General features: G+C 44.7%; 1 protein-coding gene across 2 annotated transcripts in view; it reads left to right on the forward strand.

Annotated features, from left to right (window-relative positions):
- The first annotated feature begins 566 nt into the window (after nucleotides 1-566).
- Adpgk (ADP dependent glucokinase) overlaps nucleotides 567-13,619 on the forward strand; it is a 25,409-nt gene continuing 12,356 nt past the window's right edge. For both annotated transcript variants that reach the window (XM_028774382.1, XM_028774383.1), the window contains exons 1-3: nucleotides 567-799; nucleotides 6,785-7,010; nucleotides 12,965-13,027. In XM_028774382.1, coding sequence (XP_028630215.1) covers nucleotides 567-799; nucleotides 6,785-7,010; nucleotides 12,965-13,027 — 522 coding nt within the window. The remainder of the gene's footprint in view (nucleotides 800-6,784; nucleotides 7,011-12,964; nucleotides 13,028-13,619) is intronic.

Genomic DNA, 13,619 nt, shown 5'->3' on the forward strand with positions numbered 1-13,619 from the left:
TTTCTACCGTCGTGCCCTCTCCGCCCTGCCACTGCACCAGACTCAGAAAGGAACCGGCGTTGTAAAACCATGGCGGGCAGACACTGGCGGAGGGACGGATTAAGAGAGAACAGCGTAGCTCTTGTCAATGGGAGACCGATTTATTCTTACGTAATCGCAAGGTTTGCCAGCTTCTTCGTTATCTGCATGTCGTATCTTACTAGGGAACTAAACGTTCTTCCCCCACTCTATCTCGGGGTACTGGTGACTATCGGGATTGGGACCACACTACTGCCTTTGTTCATCCAGGGTCAGAACCGCACAACAGCGCCGCCCAGCGCCAGAGCCGCGATGTGAACATAGCGAATCCCCAACGCCCGTCCCGTTGTCGCCCCGCCTCCAGCCTACCCATAGCTCCACCCATAAGGGGGGAGTGTGCAGTTCAGCAGTAGCTCCGCCCATCGGGAGGAAGAGCTTGTGGCGCGCGGGTGTGACGTCACGCGCGTCTACGTCAGCACGCGCCCGGCTGGGAGGAGGCGCGAGCCGAGAAAGGATCCTTGTAGCTCCCAGTGCGGCGGTGTGTCCACATGGCGCTGTGGCGCGGGTCTGCGTGCGCCGGCTTCCTGGCGCTAGCCGTGGGCTGCGTGTTCTTGCTGGAGCCGGAGCTACCGGGCACGGCGCTGCGCTCTCTCTGGAGCTCGCTGAGGCTGGGGCCCGCGCCAGTGCCCCCGGGACCTCTGTCCCCCGAGGGCCGGCTGGCGGCCGCTTGGGACGCCCTCATCGTGCAGCCCGCCCGGCGCTGGCGCCGCGTGGCTGTGGGGTGAGTGCCTGCGGGGCCTGCCTTCGGCTCTGGGCCTCCCCGGGACGTACGCGCGCTCCGAGGTCCTCCCGGGACTCAGTGGTGTCCGGGTTGCCCTCTTGGAGAAAGTGTCCGGACGTGTGAGACGAGCCTTTTTCGTCATCGCTGCAGGGATAGTCAGCATATTTCCTCTTGGCTGGCCCCGCTCTTCTCTTGTCCGTGTAAAAGCTGCTTTCATAGCCTCTTAGAAATCCAAATCAACCTGTCACTTGTATTTTTTGAGGTTACTCTGTTGTCCTGTCTTTCAACCCTTTTCTGCCAACTGTTCTCAGGTGGTCACGGTGTTTGAGGCTTTCCTGTTTTTCTAGCACTCTTCCTAATGTACTGAAAGCTGAATGTTTCTGTCTCTAGCTGTTGACTTTGTTTCTTTACGTCATCCAGTCTGAAGAGCACTCTACTAAAACTGCTGGTTTTCAAATGCAGCAGTTTTTTGTTAAGGTTTCATCATCAGCTCTCTGCGCCTTTCGCGTTTAGCACGCCATTCTCGAAACTACTTTCTAACCCCATACTAAGTGATGGTCCATATTTTTAAGGTTCTCTCAAATCACAGTATCTTCTTTCTTGATGAAACTCACAAAAATGTAAATTTTTTTTAACATTAACATTAGGCTCCCTACCAGTTAGGCTTGATTTTCTTGTCAACAAGTCAAGGACGCTATGCATCAGTAAGTTTTTTGGTATGTTTTTCTTTAGGTTGGGGTTGGTTGGTTTGATTTCTTTCTTTCTTTTTTTTTTTTTCTTTTCTTTTTAAACTGTTGTTGGCTGCTGCCGCTGTTCCTTTTCGAACCACAGCCTCCTTGGCTGGTCTAGAACATAAGTAGCTCAAGAATGTCCTCAATCTTAGATCTGCCTGCTCCTCCCTCCTATGCTGGTGTTACATGCATAAGAGGCCTGTGCAAAAACGAGCCTGTCAGATACTCTCCTTTTTTGTTTGAATGTTGTGGCTAGGTGGAGTAAAGCAAAGTTGACCTGAATCGGTGAAATAATCATGATATTTACCCAATATTATGTTAGCTTATATCCAAACACTGGTTTTGTACTGTGTATTTCTTACCAAAAAGTTCAGTCTCTTTGCCCACCTCCGTATCAGATTCTCCTCCTCCTCTTCCTCCTCTTCTTCATGCGTGAATGTTTTTTTTCCATGCAGTACCTGTAGAGATTCCCATCCCCTGGAACTGGAATTATGACCAGTTGTGAGTTGTTACAGGGGTACTGGAATTCAAACCTGGGTTCTCTTCAAGAGCACCTGCTCTTAACCACTGAACCATCTCTCCAGTCTTCATTATCAGAGTCTTATTTTAAGCTTTAAAATTTTTAAACTTTTATTTGTGTGGGAGTGGGTATGTTCATGCCAGTAAAGGTTGCCTTGGAGGCCAGAAAAGAGTGTTGGATCCCCTGGAGCCAAGTTACATGTGGTTGTGAGTTACTGGTGCCCGGACATGAGCTCTGTCCTGGAATAGCAGCCCCTGTTCTTAACTGCTGAGACATCTCCAGCCCTTATTATCTGATTTGTTTGTTTCTTTTTCCTTCTTTCTTCTTTTCCTTTTAGTTTTATTTTTTTAATTATTTTTATTTACTTATTTTTCTTCAAGACAGGGTTTCTCTGTGTAGTCCAGGCTCTCCTGGAACTCACTCTGTGGACCAGGCTGGCCTCAAACTTAGAGATCCACCCGCTTCTTTCTGCCTTCCTAGTGCTGGGATTAAAGGCGTGGCTTCATCAGGCTCTTGATGACCTTTCTTTGAGCTCTGTCAGGTGTGTGCTGGGCTCTGAGGGTGTGTGGTGGAGGGATCCAGATCTGTGCTGCATTTGTTGGAAGCAGCTTGGGCTGCTAGAACAGAATAACTCACATTAGTTGCTTAAAACAACATAGACTTTCTGGTAACTGGAGACTTATAGTCCCAAATCAAGGTGCCAGAGTGGTTTCTAAGAAGCTGATTTCTGGAGATGCCTTTCTTCCTATCTCGAAGCTAGCCATCTTCTCACATGCCTTTTACTGTATAGTTCTCCAGAATGCTGTCTCTCTTATATGGACACTATTCCTGTTGAATTAGGGACCACCCATTTAACCTTAATTGCTTTCTGAAAGACCCTAAATCCAAGTACAGTCACACTGGGGATTGGGATATGTCTTAATTACTTTTCTGTTGCCATAACGAAACTCTACAGCTAAAGCAACTTGTAGAAGAAAGAGTTTATTGGGGGCTTACAGTTTCGGAGGATAAGCCCATTGCCATCATGACAAGGAATGTGACAACAGGCATGATACTGGAGCAGTAGCTGAGAGTTTATATCCTTATTCAAAAGTAGGAGGAATATAGCTAACTGGGAAGGGCATGGACTTTTGAAACCTCAAAGCCCACCCTGAGTCATGAAGTTCTTCCAACAAGGCCACACCTTCAACAAACAGTTCCACCAACTGGGGATGAAACCAGTCAAGTGTATGAACCAATAGGGAGTATTCTTATTCAAACCACCACAGGGTTTCCATACAAGAGTTTGAGGTGAGATAGGGGAGATATATTGTCCATAACAGTTGTGAAAAGTGCTTTCTGTGTTCAGCTACCAATAAAAGCAAGGCAGTCCAGCTATTCCAAAGAATTACTCATTCCTCCTAGGATAGGGGCAGTAGAAAAAGCTCCAAGAAGATGATGTTCTGTTTTCTGTTAAGTAGTAATAAATCACCTCAAAACTTAGTAACTCAAAACAGTCATATTTCATGATCGTTATTAGTCTAAGTTACGATTGGTTTCAACTGAGCAGTTGTAGCTTGGAGTTGTATGTAGTAGGGTGGTGGCTGGGAATAGATTTCTCATTAAGGTTGATCAAGCCACTGAAGTTTTCCACCCACAGGAGGCATCTTCTAGCTTTTCATTTTCTCACAGCAGGGAGACTAGGCTAGGAGAATGTCCAAAGAGCAAACATTTGCCTTAATGTTTCGTGATTTAACCATAGGGTCAGATTTCCCAGAGTCTAATTTACCAGTTTTTAATGAGAGGGCACATGGGTCACTCCTTGGTGGAAGGAATATCAAAACTACATGGTAACAAAACCATGTGGGTGGGACATCTTGTTAAGACCATCAGAGAAAATATATTCTATAGTAACTTGTATGATAGAACTAGAGGGAACAAAAAAGTTTCTTCAGGTCAAGGCAAGGGACCAGCTACATCTACTGAAGAACTGAGTATGGGGAAGTTGGCGATTTGGCAAGAGTCCACGGTAGAGAGATGATGAAGCGTCAGGTGTGGTGGTGCGCGCCTGGAATTCCAGCTCTGGCAGCTGAGGCAGGACTGTACATGTGCATGGCTTTCCTCCTGACCCCAAGTTCCCAGAGGAATGACTCTGACTCAAAATATATTTATGAACACCTTGGCCATAAGCTTGGCTTGTTCTCCAACTAGCTCGTAAATTAATATCCCATTCTAATCTAAGCTCCGCTTCATGGCTGGTTACCTCGCCAGCTCTCACAATTTGTCCTCCATGTTCCTTGGTAAATCCACCTTTTTCTATCCCAAAAACCCCTTCTCCCTACCGGATGTCCCACCTTCTATTCTCCCCTTCCCTATAGACCACGGGCTTTCTAACTGACAAGCAATGCATCCTTACAATACATGTTATATTCTCTCTTCACAGGAAGATTGGGGCCATCCTGGACTACATTAGCAAGATAGTCAGAATGAGATTGCTGAGAGGAAATCTTTGAAGGTCTTTCGATTCTGAGTTAGTAGTGGAGAAGAGCTTTAAAGGTTTATAAACAGGCAAATGCCATTACCTTTCTTGTTGAGAATATCTGATGGAAATGGAAAAGTAGGTTTTTGAGCAGCCATTTTAACCTGTTCTAACTGCTCAGCACCTTTTGAAGTGTAAAGGCATGGGGTTGGGGGAACAAATATACCTGAATTTAATTTTGGAGTGGGAGTGGATTATAGTTTGACACACTGATTCATTTCTCACTCAAAACACAAAAGTTAGTGTAATCAGCAAGACAGACTCTGATCCTTTTAAGAGGACATTGTAGGGCTCCAGTAAAGGGAGGAAAAGAACCCAAACCATTGGCAGTGGTGCTAGAGGGTAGACAGGAAGCAGGCTCTTCATATGAGGAGGAGCAACTTTATGAAGCAGGTGGTTCCAAGTATTAGTATTACCAGTACCTCAGATGATTGACTTATCTCAGAAATACTGGTTCCTTGTGGTCACACAGCCATGGGTGTTGAAGTACAATGTAAGACTGTCTTCCCCGCTTCTGCCTTCATGTTCAGCCCCCAGTGTTAGCATAGGAAGGGGCAGATTGTGAAGGCAGTTAAGCTTGAGTGGATGCGACTGCATGTTCTTGTGGGGTTTCAGATGAAATGGCTTCTGAGAATGAGGCTGGAGTTAGGACTGGGCTGCATGGTTTTGAGATGTCAGTGCTTAAGTGGCATGCACCTTGGCTTTCTAGGAGTGTAAGTCTTTCCTACTTCTGGATTGAAGCCTGGTACCTGTTGCTTATAGGATACAGTGAGGCCAAATCTGTCTACCCTGAGCTGTGCTCCCTTCCTCTGACTTCTCCTCTCGATTTCCATTCATGTTGTGTCCTAAGATAGCTTTGCTTTCGGCGCCCCATGCCCAGAATTTAGTATCAGAGGAATCTAGCTTTGAATTAAGCTGCTCCAGTCTCTGGCTTTTGGAATGTTAATCTCTACTGTAGCTTTCCCCAGCTGGAGCCGGGATGACTGCTTACTAAGTACTGATCTCTGTTTGTTTTCTAACTTTGTGTTCCTTATCTGAAGATGCCTTCCCAACTTCGGTGCCTCAGAAAACTTTGAGGTGCTTCAGGTTAGGAGGAAGAACCCTGCTTCCATCTGAGTCTCTGCAAATAGACCAGGCAGCTAGGACTTAAGTGCCTTTTCTGACCTCCTTAGGAAGACATTTGGTATCTAACCTATTCGTTCCCTGATTGTTCATGTGTGTTTTCTCTAGATTATATATCACACAACCATTTATACAGTTTGAAATTCTGCTCTCCTGTCAAGTGAGCATCATTTGCACTCTTCCTTGTTAGTTTCTTTCCTTCCATTTTCTCCTCACAGTGAAGCTTAAGCAGTGTGCCTGTTGATGTTGCCTGTGGCTGTCAGGTTAGATGTGACAAGTACACATGGATCATTAGTCTGGTAGTTTTAGGGGTGTGTGTGTGTGTGTGTGTGTGTGTGTGTGTGTGTTGATGAGGGTCCTAGAATTACAGGCATGAGCCGATACATCTGGTGACTTTTTAAAAATTCTGACACAAGGTCTTGCTAAGTTGATGAAGCTTTATAATTTCATATAATCAAGCAGTTGACGCTGTGCTGGTTTCTTACCAGCCCTTTGAAGTGCACAGACAAGTTCTGTGAACACCCGTCAAGTACCAAGCCAATTCAAGGCCACGGGCGTGCCCAATCCCAGATCTTCAAAGCCACAGTCAGTTTCAGCTTCAGCTCAGAGTGTTCAGAAGTCAGTTCCTTCTGACCAGTGTCCTTTCTTGTCTTTGGAGGGAAAGTATCTTTTGACAAGAACTTTATTTTGTACCTTAAAACATATATTAATTTATTAAATCTTTACTGTAAGTTAACTTGTACTGTTGCAATTTCTAGACAAGGAAACCGAGACTCAGAAATTAAAGTGACTTGCATCCAAACGACATGACTCTACCAGCATCTTTTCACAAATTCATTTTTGTTATTAATGATACTGTTCTGAGTGCCGAGCCTTCTCAGTTTGTAACTGGCAAGAAAAGTTTGCCAGACTCTTGAAAAGAGTTCCAGATAAAATTATTCTGTAGCTATATGATGTTTGCTTTGTTGCTTTGGTGTCAAACCTGTGCCAGCTATTTGCTGTAGAAATGAAGTTTTTCCAAGCTGGTCTCTATAGCTCAAATCAGAGTGCCGTCCCTGTATTTCAGCTTCCTTTTATCTTTTCTGTTCTTCCAGAGTCAATGCCTGTGTGGATGTGGTCATCTCTGGCGTGAAGCTCCTGCAGGCGCTCGGCCTCAGTCCCGGGAGTGGGAAAGACCACGCTGTTCTGCACTCAAGAGGTGATCTGGAAGAAGCCTTCGTGCACTTCATGGGGAAGGGAGCCGCTGCTGAGCGCTTCTTCAGCGATAAAGAGACCTTTCATGACATTGCCCAGGTTGCATCTGAGTTCCCAGGAGCCCAGGTCTGTCCCACTCACCAGTGATACAAGCTATGTTAAGAGTGCAGTGAGTAGGTGGGTGAGGGAGAGCCATTTTACAGGGTTCTTAGAAGTAGCTTTCTCTTCCAGTCTACAATAATAAGATGGTGATGCAATTCTGTGGGGTTTGTCCTTTTCGTAAAATTTTGTGTTGGGCATGTCTTTAATTTTATTGTTTTTACTCAGATTTCTGTTCTGAGTCACACAGTAACCTCCCAGGAACCCCCCTCCCCCTTTTTTGTTACCAGGCTAAAAATTAGAAGCATGTTTGCTCTTAGTTTGTTAACAGTACTTGGTTTGGTTTGGTTTGGTTTGGTTTGGTTTGGTTTTAGTGTTTTGAGACAGAGTTTCTCTGTGTAATAGTCCTGGCTGTCTTAGAACTTGCTTTGTAGACCAGGCTGGCCTCAAATTCACAAAGATCCATCTGCCTCTGCTTCACCAACATGCCAGGATGTTTGCAATAATCCTAATATGGCTGACTCCTATCTAAGTTGGAGAAAAAGGTAAACCCACAGAGATCTAGATCTAAATCCCCGTGAGAAAGGGGCCTGGGAGTGTCATCACCTCTGTTTTGTTTGTCTAGATCAGGGTGTTTCAAGAGGGTAGAGGCTACTGACTTTTTAGAGTGGCTAATACTCTGTAGAAAAGGCTGTATTATGTGTTATGTGTTACAGAATTGTTAGCAGTCTTTTGCTTTGGGCCACTGCGTGCAAGGCTGTTTCCCACTTGTGGTGGCCAAAATATCTCAGACATTCTCCTGTGTTTCCTATGGGAAAGAAGAGGGTAGCACAATCACCATGGCTGATACCTGCTGCCTAGATTGGTAGTTCTTATGGGACGGTGGGGGAGGCAGTGGGAGCTGCTGAAGAAGTCCTGTTCAGTCTATGGGAACCTAGAGTTTACCTTTCTAGCATGTTTCTTGGTTTAACACTACTGGGTTGAAGACCAAAGACCTAGTTTTGAGAGCCACTTGTTTTTGGAGCAGAACACTTCAGTGGTCCCTAGCTCTCATGTCATTATAAACAAAATCCTGGATCCTCCATGGTAGACCCACAACATGTGGTAGAAAAGTCGGTACTAGAGTTGGAGACCTAACCTCAGCCCTTCCTGTCACACCAGCATGCATGTTCTCATGTTCTCAGTCCTGGGGTGACGTCTGCATCTGACGTCTCTCATCTCAGCACTGTTAGCCCAGATAATTCCTCCTCCTTATGTAGGACCTTCCTTTTGTACAATGAAAGGCCTTACATAAATTAGAGCCTGTAGTTGTAGCTAGTATAAAAGGAATTAAAAATCCTTGCCAACCCATATAAAAGACACACGATCCAGGTATTTTATTTACAAGCTGTAAGCCTAAGTTGGAGCTATTATAACTTACCCCCCAGCCGTGTGTCCCTAGGTACCTGCTGTTTCTCCTGGCCGAGTGCTCACAGTTCCTCTCTTCTCTTGGGGGTTCTCTCCTCTCTTTGTCTCCTTTATTTACCTGCATCCCCCAGCCAGGTCACGGAGAACCCACCTACCTCTCTCTAGTGCCCAATCACAGGCTTTAGCCTTTTGTTGACCAGTTAACTTGGGGAGCAAGGCTACACAGCATATTTGGTGTATGTGAGGATCTCGGGAAGTGGGGGCAACCAAATCTTGGGGGCCAGTATTTAGCATTTGAATACATAGCAGCACCAGACCAACCCCCTACAAGCTAAGAAAGTTGTTAATACATTTTTAATTGGTACCAGTCACTGGCAAACCATGGGGACCACTTTTATTTTGATGACTTTTGAGATTTAAATTTCTTTTGTCCTTGAAATGGCCAGCTTGAACATTAGAAATGGGCCAGATATTCGCCAGTCAAGTTTCTAAAGGGGACAGTCATTTGTCATCCTGACAGCGAAGCTCAGGAGCAAGACTCCCTCTCAGGAGAGAGAGGACCTTAGCTGTGGTGTAATAAGTCTGCCGGTCTGTATGATCCTGGCATTTAATTAGTTTGCTTTATGTGTCTTCTGCTTTGATAAAGGTGGGGAGAATCCTATAGAATTTCTACTTTTCTACCACATGTTGTGGGTCTACCATGGAGGATCCAGGATTTTGTTTATAGTGACATGGGAGGCTAGGGACCACTGAAGTGTTCTGCTCTGTAAACAATGGCTCTCAAAACTAGGTCTTTGGTCTTCAATCCAAAAATTTTGCTTTTTTGGTGGTCAAATTTTTTTCCAAACATTGTAAAAATGTCTTGCTTTCTACCAATGCCTCAGTTTGGTACTGTTTCAGATTACTATCATCTGTAAGGCTGGTTGCCTGATAACCAATAGATAAACCATCCTATGAAAAGCCAATGTCTGTTCTGTACACACCCTAACATTTTCTCCACATTTCTTAGTAAAATCTTCTCTCCATTCTACTTAAAGAAAACAGTAAATCTGACATGTAAGCCAAATTTAGGCTACATTTCACAGAAAGTTTTAAATTTTTATGACGAAAGCTAACCCTGTCCTGACTAAACAAGAGATTGACCCAAGCATGGGATGGGAGTGACAGCCAGCGTCTAGAGTAAGTCGTTCAGTCTACATGGGTTAAGGACAGAAAGGTGGAGTGTTGCTCAAGGGAACTTCTCAGGCTTCTTAACTGTAACACTGCCTGTAGCTTGGGTTTCCAAGGCACCCAGATCCGTGCTTAGCAACATGGAGCACCGGATGGAACGGTCTGCCTTGTAGATGAGAGCTGCAGCGGTGGGGGAGAGTGGTGCTGCCCTGTATGAAGGTCTTTATCCTGGAGTGTGGACTACCAGGGGTTTTCCAAACACACCAGTGTGTTGCTTCATCCTTTCTCAAAACTCAGCCACAGTCATTTACTTAGGCATATTCTAAGAACAAAGTGATCCCTGCCCTGAGGAGCTTGTTGTGCCCCAGATATTTATCACCCAAGAGTTGGAGCTGTATTAGAGGCTGTTCAGGTTAGCTGGAAAGAGGTCTATACGCCTGTCTAGGGAAGACCATTTTGGAGGCTAAGATGCCTACGGGGAAAGGGAGCAGGGACAGTGTCACACACTGTTGGGAAGGACTCAGAGCCATACCTAGTATAGAAGGGGAGGGGTCCTAGTCAGAGGTCCAAGGACTGAGAAGAAGGCTCACTAGGAGAGCTGCAAGCAAAGGTGAAAGGTCAGGACATGGCAGAGTATGGGTGGAAGAGAAAGTGTGGGCTGAAGGCAAGAAAGGCTCTGAACACCCTCTTACACCTCATGAGCAGTGTCAGTGTCAGCCCTCCCCACCCCCCCTGTGATGCTGCTGCTAGTCACACCTGTGTCCATTCACACACTGTCACGTTCTGTCCTTTATTACACTTATTACTCTTTGTTGGCATTTCCTTCAGATCATCCTTGTTGTAAATCTCACATGGGTTTGACAGTGGGAAACAGGCCGCATAGCAACACACTTTGCTGTCTATTCCTAAAGTGAGTGACACAGGTACAGAATACAGAGAGATGGTGAGAGTCATTATTGATAACACACATTTTTAATTGACAAGGTAATTTGTAAACTGAAAAATCTAAGGGCAAAGTTTGTACTTTATGCAATTATTTATACTTAACATAGAAGCTGAAATTAAGCTGGATTGTTGGAGAAACTAGTATCATCTATTAAATACTCATAGGTGGAATTTATGCATGCACATTGGAATCAAGCAAAATAAAGGTTACCTGTATTACGGACATTGAGTTAAATAAGATACATTTTAAAAGTTACATTATAAGTTGATTCTATAATCAACTAGGCGTGTTGATTCGTACCTGTAATCTCTGCACTTTGGGATGCAATGTAGGATTGCTATGAGTTTGTTTGTTTGTTTGTTTGTTTAGTTTTTGTTGTTATTTTTAATATATGTGAGCACACTGTCATTGTCTTCAGACACACCAGAAGAGGCCATTGAGCCCCATTACAGATGGTTGTAAGCTGCCGTGTGGTTGTGGGGAATTGAACTCAGGACCTGTAGCCATCTCTCCAGCCCTGCTATGAGTTTAAAGCCAACCTAAGCTATATAGCAAAGCACTGTGTCAACCACTTCTTTACTCCCAAACCCCCACAAAAAGAAGTTACACTTTACAGCCCAGCACTCAGTAAGCAAAAGAATAAACAAACAAATTAAACAATAAAAAACACCTAGCTCATTTTAGAACTGAGGATACAGCTAAAAGCACTTGCCTAGCATTTCCAGGCCCTAGGCTTAAACCCCAACACCTAGAAAGGAATATGTTTATGTATTGAATGGTGTTGAGGAGAATGATATGGTCATATGTCATAGTGTGACATTTAAGGAATCACAGTGTGTGGTGGAGTCATACTTTTTGTGTTTTCTGTTGTCTGTGTTAGCTTCCTGGAAGCTCAGGACCAAACTTTATCTAATTCAAACAACCATACTAATTTTCATATTTATTCTCTCCACCTTTCCTTATTATTCCTTGTCTGTTTTTGTTTTTTTGTTTTGCTGTTAGACGAGGTCTCTATGTAGCTCTGGCTGTCCTGGAGCTTGCTTTGTAGAACAGGCTGACCTTGAACTCACATAGATAAGCCTGCTTCTCCTTCCTGAGTGCTTGGATTAAAGGCATGGACCACCAAGCCTGGCTTTGTTTCTGTTTTACCAGGCTGCCTGTCTGCCTTACTGCTGGGGTGCCCTGAGTGCTGCCACTTGCTGCTCAGGGGAGGCAGAATAAAGTCCTTAATGGGGGTGGTCCTCAGTCTGTGTTTTCTGGGGGTGGGAAACAGCAGAGTCTGGGATGATTGCTGTGGTTCCTGGTCTCCTGTGTACCCAGGCATTGCTGGCCTACCAATGGAAGTTGGGAACAGGGGTCCGTGGTCCACACTTCCCCTAAAGTTGCCCGATTGTCAGGCAGAAAGGGGAAGGCAGAGCCCAGGATGTGGGTGGAACTCAGTTTGATTCCAAATGAGTACTGAGAATATAGAGGGGGGCAGAAGAGAGAAGGCATTCTCCAGGAGATTTAGACGACTTTCTTTACAAAGAAGGCCTGAAGCCACACCCTCTTCCCATTCCCCATGACGAAGAGACAGTCCTTGCTTGTTCACACTGCTTCATTTGATGGCAGATGTGAATGCATGCATACACCTCAGGGTGAACCAGGGATTAAATACATTTTGCTGGAAGGAATGCCCAGGAAGGGAAACCCATTTGCTGACTGCTTGGGACCTATCTAGATACCTCATTAGCATAGAGAACTCTAGGTTTTTATTATATGTGACTGATTACCACGGTCCTCAGTGGGGTGTGGTGGTTCCAGAGCAGGTAGAGACAGGCAGAGAGTGGATCCACTCCTGTTCTCAGTTCTGAGCTCACTCAGCATTACCAGTTCTTCTGTCTGGTGGCATGGTCCACTTGCCCCACACTGTTTTCTTAACCTCATTTGTGCCCCTTGTTGTCAAGTCACCTCAAAGCATTTTGATGGAACTAGCCTGGTGGTAGACACCTGTGATCTCTGCCCATGGGAAGTGGAGACAGGAGGATTGTAAGTTCAGGGTTAGCCTCGGCTATATAGTGAGCCTGAGGCTAGTCTTAGCTACATGAAACTCTGTCTCAAAAAAAATAAAAAATAAAAAAAAAGGAAAAAAAAGAAAAATTAAAATATATTAGTGATGGGCTTCAGATGGCTCAGCAGTTAAGAGTACTGACACCTCTTTCAAAGGACCAGGGTTTAGTTCCCAGCACCATATGGAGTCTCACAGTTCCAGGGGATCCAGTGCCCTCTTCTGGCTTCCTCAAGTACTGCAAACATGTGATGCACAGACATACACACGGGCAAGACACCCATAAACCTAAAAGTCTCAAAAAAAAGTAAAAAATTTGGGAGTAGAAATGGGCTATATTTTTAACCTTAGAAATGATGGAACTTGGGTTGTACACTTGTTCAACTGCTGATAACCTTGACTGTCTTACAGCACTACGTAGGAGGAAATGCTGCTTTAATTGGACAGAGGTTTGCCGCCAACACAGACTTAAAGGTAAGTCTCATTTTCAAATTAAAACATCTCAACTTGTGTTTTCTTACTGTTAAGAGCAAGAGTGTGTCTTGATTCCTTAATTCAGTCTGTGGGTCACCTGGGCATCTGTTTAGAAAGCAGTGTTGTGTTAGTGAATGATGGTCGTAACTAATGCTGTTTGGGTATTTACCATGTGTGGACTGATTCTTCAGCAGTCCTGTAAGGCTAGTTAATTCTGCTATTGATGGGACTGTGTTTGCTTTCTACATAAGAAAATGAAGACCTAGAGACATTCACACTAATACAGACTGGAACTCAGATTCCACCTCGGCAGACTGTCACAAATACAATTCAAACACTGCACTTTGGAGTGACTACCTACCTATACTGTTCTTTCAGGAATTCAGTTTAACTTGCCCAGTATGGACTAAGTATTTCCCAAGAACTACCAAGATTAAGAAGTAGATTCTACAAAGATGGTGATAAGAGCTAACATGTACATAGTTCTTGTATAGCCGGACACCGTTTGAAGTGCTACATACACACACACACACACACACACACACAGAGAGAGAGAGAGAGAGAGAGAGAGAGAGAGAGAGAGAGAGAGAGA

This window comes from Grammomys surdaster, unplaced genomic scaffold (assembly GCF_004785775.1).
Source record: "Grammomys surdaster isolate TR1022 unplaced genomic scaffold, NIH_TR_1.0 241, whole genome shotgun sequence".
NCBI lineage: Eukaryota > Metazoa > Chordata > Mammalia > Rodentia > Muridae > Grammomys > Grammomys surdaster.